Source organism: Mesoplodon bidens (genome assembly GCF_964165515.1).
Source record: "Mesoplodon bidens genome assembly, chromosome: 1".
In the NCBI taxonomy this organism is placed as follows: Eukaryota; Metazoa; Chordata; class Mammalia; order Artiodactyla; family Ziphiidae; genus Mesoplodon; species Mesoplodon bidens.
The window spans coordinates 10,581,463-10,591,501 of record NC_138176.1 but is presented as its reverse complement, the minus strand read 5'-3'; the positions used below and the strand labels follow the sequence as shown (position 1 = coordinate 10,591,501).

At 43.5% G+C, this 10,039-nt stretch overlaps 1 protein-coding gene across 9 annotated transcripts in view; it reads right to left on the bottom strand.

The window, feature by feature from the left end:
- Positions 1-4,294: 4,294 nt before the first annotated feature.
- Positions 4,295-10,039, bottom strand: part of FGFR2 (fibroblast growth factor receptor 2) — a 105,353-nt gene continuing 99,608 nt past the window's right edge. For 8 of the 9 annotated variants that reach the window (XM_081228251.1, XM_081228252.1, XM_081228255.1 and 5 more), the window contains 2 exons: positions 9,020-9,125; positions 4,295-5,995 (listed from right to left, as the gene is read on the bottom strand). In XM_081228251.1, the coding sequence (XP_081084377.1) occupies positions 5,831-5,995; positions 9,020-9,125 (271 nt within the window). In that variant the 3' untranslated portion in view covers positions 4,295-5,830. Of the gene's footprint in view, positions 6,088-9,019; positions 9,126-10,039 lie in introns of all 9 variants that reach the window. The other variant, XM_081228253.1, reaches the window with a different exon arrangement.

Sequence of the window (10,039 nt, the reverse complement as noted above, 5' to 3'; positions counted from 1 at the left end):
GGAACTTCTGTGTTTTGGTTAAATCTAAATCCACTTAGAAGCAACCAAAGGGCTAGTCTCATGGGGAATAAAGACCAGGCCAGGAAGGAGTCTAGGTTTCTGATTTCCTCTCCTGCTGTGTTAGTATATGCACAGATACACAGTTAGCCTTTTTCCAGAAGAGGCATCAAGTCAAGTCACAAAACAATGTAAAAAGGCAGCTCCTATTCTGAATAAAGGCTCTGGCCAGCTTCTCCCATTTAAACTTCTGCAGTAGAATTAGCAGCAATGAGAGATGCCTGTAGTCGGCCAGAACCCCCGATGAACTTCCCCACAGAACGGAGAGAGCTTATTTCAACATTTCCAACCCTGTGTGGGAACTTACGCTAACTTCACAACTGCCGAAGATTCACTGGGACCGCCCCTGAACAATTTACAATCATAATCCTTGGACAGCACTGCTTCAGGCCTCCTCTATTTTTTCCATGTGATATTTCCATTTGTCACGGTACCAGTTTTGATTGGCTTAAAACGACATCACATGCAGAGCCAGAGAGGAGCTTCCCTTGCAAAAAACCCTTCGAAACTTTTACATTTTTGGTCTGGTCTGCCTTTTTTTTTTTTTTTTTTTTAACTGTGGTAACTTAAACCCTTCACCAGCTTGGCTGGTACAGTTCTGAAAGCATTGAATCGTCCCTTAAAGCTCATCCAGGGCATTGCCTAGCAGTATTTATGAGCAAATGCTTGTTTTAAAAGGGGAATATAATTAACATTGTAAATCATCTATACTTCAATAAAAAAATAAAAGGGGAACATAACAGGTTCACTGTTGTAAACATAATTTCATGATTTAAACAAATTTTGATCATTATTTTCACTGACTTAAAACTTATTTTTGTTTGTTTGTTTGTTTACAAAAGTGGGGGAGACATGGTCCTAGTGAAATTCACAATTAACTAGCAATTTCATGAATAAGTTTCTTTGGTAAAAGTGACAATTATAAACACATACATGTACCTATATTTTTCTTTATATCTGTCTCTACATCTATGTCTGTCTACATCTAGATTGCTTGATCGATAGCTAAATAAAACAGCAGCTAATATTTGAGTGCTATGTAGCAGGCACTGTGTTTAGTAAAATCTCACTGAATTCAACTCTCACTTGAGGAAGGGATCATTTGTCACGCCATTTACAGACCCAGAAAACATTTCCTCCTTTATTCTTAATTTATAAATCCATCAATCTGTCCCTTTCCAAGTACATTATGCTGAGGATTTTGACTCGTAAGTGATGCAGGCAAGATTGAGTTAAGTGCCGTCAACTAAAGAATTAGAGGGAAAAAGAGACTCAAAAACACACAACCCAACAGAAGGCAGTGTTCTGAGTCGCAGGAAGAGAGATAGATTACTTACCTACAAATGTATTTTAAGCCTAATTCCGTCACTGAACTACATACCCTGGAATTCAACTTTGCGAATAAAAGAAATCCACTGCCTTTTATTTCGAAGGTCCCGGGAGGATGGCAAGGGCTGCTGGAGTTTCCAGATGATTGGCACTGACTGTCCTCATATCCACTGTCTTCTGGAGCACCTCATGTGACCTCTGAGACAGGCCTTGGAGGCAATTTTGAAGCCCCTGGGACACTGACACAGCGGCCAAGTTTATTGGTGCCGGGGCTGCCACAGTTGGTGTGGCTGCTTCAGTGGCCAGCATTGGAACAGTGTTTGGCATCTTCATCAAAACCCCCGGAAACCCTGAGGAAAAGAGGACACAGAGGGGCCCCATTCCAGAATGTCACTTAAGACGTGGAAGGGCTTCTGTAGTCCTGGCCCAGCCAAGTCATTTCAAGGCTTCCAAGGAATGAAATGTGAGAGAAGATAAACTTCGCTTTCATCTTCAAAAACATCAAAAAATAAATAACATCAAAATGCAGGCTGGATAAGGACGACTCCAATGTGCATACATAAGTAATAGTGCATTCATCGGTCCCGGGGGATTGCTCAAGCTCACTAGACTTTGTTTGCTATAAAACTGGGGACAGGGGGCAGAGAGGCACTCAAGGATTCCAGCCAGAAAGAATCTCTGTCCCTCTGCATCACGTGTTAGCCCTTCCTTCCTTTCTCAGTCAAGAGGAGAGACATGGCATTGATCAATTTCTCAGGCCCTCCACTCCGTGAAGCTCCACTGAGGCCTCTTAGCTATCTTGGCCAGTTTGTAGGTGCAAAAGCCAGCCAATTCACTGAAATATCTTGTTTTAGAAAACCCAGTAGCTATTATGTATCTTGATCCATGATCTACGTCTTATTTCCACGGCTATTGAAACCTTAGGAAGACCTTTTACACCCACTAGGATAGCGATAATAAAAAGTATGAACAATAACAAGTATTGGCAAGAATATAGAGAACATGGAACTCTCATACACTGCTAATGGGAATGCGAAACAGTGCAACCATTTCGGAAAACGGTCTGGCAGTTCCTCAAAGGTTAAACACAGAGTGACCCTATGACCCAGCAATTCCACTGCTAGGTATACAACCAAGAAAAACGAAAACATATGACTACACAAAACTTGTACACAAATGTTAGCAGCAGACTTCGCCGCCGTGCTTCTCCACCCGCGCATCCTGCCCAAGGTCGCCACCAGCTGGACCTTGAGCAGCCTCTCGAATCACCCTGCTTCCGGGCTGGAGACAGCAGAGTCAGGTACCCCTCCTTCCTCACCAAGATGCCTGCGACTTTTGGTTCTTCATGTCTCGATGACAATCACACTGTGTTTCGACTCATTCCCATTGTTTCCTTAAGTCTCGGGGTGGGAGGTGGGCTAAGCTAAGCCGGGCAGGGGGAAGCCTTATGCTCCAGGATTCTTACCAAGCCTTGCCCGTGTCGGTTTATTTGGGGTAGGTATCAAAAAAGAAGTATCTCCCATCCTTTTCATGGACCACATTACCTTCCTTCCCTTGATGACAAATCTAATTCTAAAACTAAAATGGCCAACAGCTAGGAGTATAATCTACCTTGTCTATTTACAAGATAGCTTACATCGTAAAAAGCCGTAACCTGCTCCTTCGGTCTCAAAAGTATAGAAGATGTACCGGGGATTTACATGGATGTGGAGCACCAGCAAGTCCTTCCTGCAGCCTGGCCAAGGGGAGCCCATTGGTGTAGATGGCCAGAGGGCTGCAGAATAATCTTCCTGAACACATGTGACTAAAGGCTGCTTTCCCTTTTCTTTTTAATTTTAATTTTTTTATTGAAGTATACTTGATTTACGATGTTATTTATTTATTTATTTGGCCATGCCACGCAGCTTGTGGGTTAGCTCCCCGTCCAGGGACTGAACCCGGGTCAAGGCAGTGAAAGCGCCGAGTCCTAACCACTGGACCACCAGGGAATTCCCGTGTTATCTTATTTTTTAAACCCCATTTTCTTGGGTGGGATTATAACCCTGTCCTGATAATAAATAGCACAGGAGATTGGCAAATGCAGAAAGAGGGCTGAGGCCACGCTTCAGTTGGCTGGTGAGACCCTCACTCTACCACTAATGGCCTCAAACAGAACAAAGATGCCAAGGATGGCACCTTCTTCCCCCAACCCCACCCCCAGGAGAAATATTTTATTCTGAACTGAAAAGTTGAGTTCTGGCCAAGGACGGCACTTTTTAACCACCAACAGCCCCAGAAGGTTCTGAGAGCGTGGCTGAAGTTCAGAAGCCAGATTGTTTTTGTCTCCTTTTCCTGGTGTTGAGGCTGGCAAACGAATATAATGAAGCCGTAAGAGTCACAGATTCACATTTGTTAAGAGGCCAAAAAAGCCCTTTCTCTCTTCAGATTCTGGGTGGCATGGAAATAAGTAAAATTATTTTCAAAGTTTGTTCAAGTTGTCTTTTTGAGATTTCGAAGCAAATTCTACATCATGAGGAAGGCAGCCTAAAAGATTTCAAGGTGCCCAGTAACCAGACCTTCTGACCATCTCCCCTCTCAATACCTCCCAGCCTGAGAACAGCTGCCCGTTCGCAGAGCTCCCTCCGATGCCATTCATGTGCTCCTCTGGGAGCGGCTGGGGCCCAGAAAGGAACACGGACTCCCCTGGGGTCCCAGGGAGCAACGGAGCCAGGACTTGAGCCAGTCTCTTCTGATTTTCCACTGGACCCACCTGTTGCAGGTACTGCTGGTCCCGGACAACCCCTCTGACAAGTCACCGCTTGTAGCAAAGAACAGACCTCCCCAGCTCTGCTTTCCTCCTGCACAATCACACCGCACAGCACGAGTCGGCACGTCCGAACACGGGAAGCCATTTGGTAAGACACGAGTATTAAAAAAATAAGCTGCGTGACATTTATTTTGTCTTGTTAACATTAATATCTGTAGAAACATTTTTATTGTCAGTATAAAAATTAACAGGCTTTATTAAATACTTTCTCCAATTTCATAGCATGTTAAAAATCAGTGTCATCTCCATTCATGCTGCATGGCTACAGCACAGTGAGTAGGTGTTTCGAAAGCAAAACACAGCACTTTCAATACAGAACGGACAGCGTGGCAGTATTCTGACGCTGGCATGACGTGGGATTCTTTTGGTGAGGTCCTGCTAGGCGGAAGCAATCCCTTAAAAAGGTGGAAGGATCCCCAAACTATCAGCAGAACAACTCGGTGTTTCCACTTTCTTCGAGGGGACATGAAGATTCTAAAAGGCTCCTCTGTCGCCAGTGAATCTGGAAGCCATTATGAAGAGTCGCCGAAGACTACAGGCTAATCTGATCAACGTGCCAACTCAGAGGCAGGAGGCCAGCTGCCGGCGAGCAGACCACTGCTAACATCTCAGCGAAGGGCCCTCCTTGAGGAACGGACTAAGGCATCGTTTTCAGAGAACGGTGGCGCCATGTGTCTTGGGGAGCCCAGTTCAACGCTGATGGGCCCCAAGACAGAGCTGCACCAAAACAAAACGCCTTCTTATTGACGAGTTCTTTTTAACGTGGGCATTTAGGTGGTTGAAGAACAACCATCTGACAGCAGAGTTGAAACACAAGGAAGTCAGAACTTCGTTTTCCCCAAATCAGTCATAGTCTGTAAATATTTCTCTTTTCAAAGGGTCTGATAACTAGTTAAGTCCAAGCAAGAGGTTAACTGGTCTGGTGCGCTGCCGGCATAGAAATGCCACTTAAATTACCCCAAAAAAGCCAAAAAAACAAAAAAAAACTATAAACAATTGTTTTGTATATTACCAATTCATTAATAAATTAATGTGACGCCATTTTCCCTGAAAGCAAAAGTATGTTTCCACCTCTGCTCGGTGAAAATTAAGAAATCCTGTGTAAGAACAGCATTTAGCAAATCGCTATTTAAAAAAGAGAGAGAGAGAGAGAGAGAGAGACCAATTCTCTAGGTGCACTGGGACATCCATTTAAAATCAATACAAAAAATAATTCCTTGTAAATATATAATATATATTTATACATAATTTGAATATATTTACATACATCCAGCACCTATATACTGCAATTGTGCTCTATAAGTATGTGCTGACATATATTTTCTCCATTTATTACAAAATTCACAAGAAATGCAGAATGCACGTTTGCCTTGAGTCTGGCTGGTCCACAGCCAGTACCCACAGTGGGTCATCAGCACGTGATGGCCCATGGCGGTCCATCGCCCCAGAAACATTCTTCTTCTCCTGGTGAAGATTACAAATTCTTTACACGTGTGCTGATTACTTTTCCAATTATTTACTCCTCTGATGCATATACACACACAAGCCAAGACAACAGGCTCCCAGAGGCAGGGCCTCCCTGCTCAGTACAGCTAGGTTCCTGGTGCCGCCCTGTTTGCGGACGGGGGACAAGCCCATTCATGTTTTAACACTGCCGTTTCTATGTGGATACTGAGGAAGGCAGGGTTCGTAAGGCATGGGGTCCGGAGAGAAAACAGAATCATCTCCCGAAGAGCAAGAACTCCTTGTGTCAGGGTAACTAGGTGAATACTGTTCAAGAGGCTGACTGAGGTCCAAGTATTCCTGAAAGAAGGGAAGAGAGACGTTTTATTTCATCTCGGGTCAGGATAACAAGGTGAATACGGTTCGAGAGGCTGACTGAGGTCCAAGTATTCCTGAAAGAAGCGAAGAGAAGACTTTTATTTCAAACGCAGGCTCTTGAGACGTTGATATGAGAGTTAGGACAACATGGGGCACCCCCAGCAGGTTGAGACCTGCCCTCCCCGGCTTCCACAAAGACCGCCCTGAGACCCTAACTTTATCTCCTCTAGGGTGCCCTTCACTTTTCTTCTCAACCCATCTCAAATGAACTATTGCCAAGTCGGGAATGCTAACACCCAGCTGAGCAGTCACCTCGACGGGCACAGACCCAAGGACCTGCTTGTTAGACCACACGGTTCAAATGCGCACCCAGCAAAATGGAAAAAACGCAAGATGTTGTGGATGCCCGGGACCCCTTTCCATAGCTGAGACCATGAATATTTATTTCATGAATTACATTCTACTATTGTAGCTTCCAGGATAATTTAAGGGGAATATGTCTTCATTCCGCGGATAATTTCACAGATGCAATTCATTACTCTCAGAAGCTCTCTGAGCTGAAAATGTAAACAGGTTCAGAAAAGGCTTGGATATACTCGTGTTCGTTACACCCACAGTGGACTGTTGAAGAACAGTTTAGGAAAACGCAGGTTGCGTTTTAAAGCTCTGAAGGTTGGAAGTTCAAAAAGGGCTCTTCGGCTCCCTGAAGCATCCATCGGTGTTGCTGTCAGAAAGCCCACCCGACGGCCCCCAGATAACATTGCTTCCGACTTAAGACAGGGTGAGAGCTTACTGCCTGCTCTTGTGTGGCCCGTGAGCTAAGAACGGTTTTTAACATTTTGAAAGGGTTGGGGAAAAGATCAAAAGAAGAATAACATCTCATGGTATTAAAACTATGTAAAATAACAAAATTCACATTAAATTTAAATTTTAGGGGTCCATCCAGTTTTATGTGAACACAGACATATTCATTTACACATCGTCCATGGCTGCCTTCCTGCTACAACGGCAGAGTTGAGTTGTTGCTTACAGAAACCCACAAAGAGGCCATCAAGCTGAAAGTTGACTGTCTGGCCCTTGACAGAAAAGGTCTGCAAACTATGAAAAGATTTCTAAACTGGGGAACTTCTGGGTATCACTGCCTCAACTGGGCTAGCATGTTGGGGTGCTTCTGCTCACACCCCCAAAAGCCAAGGAGAATACTATGACACATGGTTTTGCTGAAGTGGGGCAAAAAGTGCAGACCACAGCACAACCAGCCTCAGTGTTATCAGAAAAGCGCCCACAGAATGTTGGCGACTATACATTTTAAAAGACAAAAAAAAACACAAAACCCAAACCACCCCTGTAATTCATCACCAGGTTTGGCAAGGAAAAGAGTCCCCATCCAAGAATGGGGGATGTGTCAGTTCCAACAACATCAGCAGGAACTGCACAACTGGAAACAAACACGCCCACCACATCAAAAGAGAACTTTTTTGCTTACAATGATAAAAATGAAATTTTGTCCTAAATGGAACCAATTTTCTCCAGCATATGGTAATGATTTTCAGAAGGAAAGAAACTTCGATTTTTATATCCGTTAGACAATATGGCATTCTGCTTTTTAATTTTAGGATGCTAGATGTAAATTTCAGGGTGAAAATGGGCCCACTTTAAATGTAAATATATAAATAAACAGCATAGAGCATGGACACAGGATCATTAAGATGGAACTTTAGTGCTTTCCCAGTTTCTGACTGAAGCCATAAATGTTCAGATCTGATAGGGAAAAAAGAAAAAAAAAAACTAGGGATATCAGTGGATTCCAAGTCTAGGGTTAAAGGAACTTATACTAGAAACAACAATTTTGGCAGGAGAAGAAAGTTGGTGTTTTTTTTTTTTTCCCCTTGAACTGTTCCTTTCAACTTCTGAAGGTCAGCTGTATTCATTTAAATGCAATCTCTCCCTTTATCAGCTACAGTCAGACGCACAGATAATATTGCTGGCTTAAGGCTTCAAATCACAACATTTGATTATTCTTTAAAAAAATCAGCCTGACACTATTAAATGCATTATTTTAAAATAAAGGTATTCTTTTCCTTCTAAAATATTTAGGCAATTTTAACCTTTTTTTGCTGTTATTGAGACAATTGTAGGGTTCCCCCCCACCCACCCCGCCACTGTTTGGAGAAACACTATTCTACATCCTCATTAAATATCTCTAATTCATCCGCTAACAAGTTCTCCCTATTGTGGGGTTTTTCTGGCCTTGATGGGTTTATCATCTTTCCTGCTCAGACCACTTTGTTTCCACAACCAGAGATGACTCTGCATGGCGAAGGAGCCACTGACATGGCCGAGTGTGGACAATGAGCGACAAAAGAGAGTTTCTTTTGTTGATATAGATTATATTTTCTAGAAAATAAATATTTTAACAAAAGGTATGAATTTTCACTTAAAGATCCTGTAAGTCACTCATTAAAGGAAACTCTGTGTACATTTACGCTGTGACCAGGCAGGGTCGCATCATTATATAGAAGCTGGAATGTGTTATATAGAAGCTGTGTCATGTGTTATATAGAAGCTGGAATGGCACAACTTCAATGCATCCCATCAAGCTCATCAGTAACGGACCATCAGCAGCCCTCACCCTAATGACCAGGGCAAGGGATCCAACCAGCACAGAAACCCCAGCTCCTTCCCATGCAAACCCAAACACTGCAGTCGGACACTTCTTTCCTCTCCCCATCCTCCTACATATACGCACCCTGGACCCACCGCCCACGTGCCACAGCGAGGGGCAGCCTCAGGTGGGGTCCTCTGTCTCTGGTTTTGTGAGACAGAACTCTCAAGACGTAGTTCTGAGAAAAGTCAGGATTTGGGAGGAACACATAGGTTCACTCTGTCTGACCCCTGTGGAACAAGGGTAAACTGTACCCCAGAGTCCAACAGGGGAGGCTACATTTCAAAAACTGTGCTGGTCTCCCAAGCGAGGACCCTGGGCTTCTGGAAGGAGGTTCTTACCTCATTGGTTGTGAGTGTGAGAATTCGATCCAAGTCTTCTACCAACTGCTTGAAGGTGGGTCTCTGTGAGGGCACCGCATGCCAGCAGTCTCTCATCATCATATACCTGGAAGAGATGGGTTTCCTTGGTGAATTAATTCCCTAAGTACTAGGGGGCATGGCTATAAGCCAGTCTTAATAGTCAATATGGAGAGATGTCCTCAATTATGAAAATGTATCAGAACTTCCCTAGCAACTAAATTAGGGGGTGGTGATCCACTTTGCCAAAAGAGGCACTGCTTAATTCCTCTGAAAAGCACTTTGATTTACAAAAACATCACGTTAACCAAAATGTTTTAGGAAGGTATATATGCCATCCAAAAAGACACTTCCATGTGTTTTCACGGCTGACTTCTGGTATCCCTGTGGCAGTGACTTATAATAGGGTATCACATTTCCACGGCACTTTTGGACACTGTGGGAAGAGCCCTATAGGAGCAGGCGGGAATCCGGTCTTCCCTCCCCACGGGCCCCTGCCTGGACCAAAGCTGCTCTACTGTTATCTGCCTGACACTCTGAACAAAGGTTCCTCAGTTTTAAAAAACTGAAGTTTGAAAACTACAACTTTAAGGCAAGGTTCTTAAGAAATAATCTGCTATCACTGGGCTGTACCTTCACTTCCTGATTAACTCTTGGATAGGCCTAGGTTCCCAGGCCTTATCTTGATGATGGGTTCCGACAGACCCTCTAAGGCAGCAAAAGCACCAGGAATGACAGGGAACACAATAAAACGCAAGAGGGAAGAGATGTGGGGACATATGTACATGTATAGCTGATTCACTTTGTTACAGAGCAGAAACTAACGCACCGTTGTAAAGCAATTAGACTCCAATAAAGATGTTAAAATAAATAAATAAATAAATAAATAAATAAATAAATAAATAAATGCCTTTATATAACATACTATAAAATGTGGCCATTCATCAGATGTCCACTGTACACCAAAAAGCACTCATGGGATTACTGATGTAAAATCCCGTG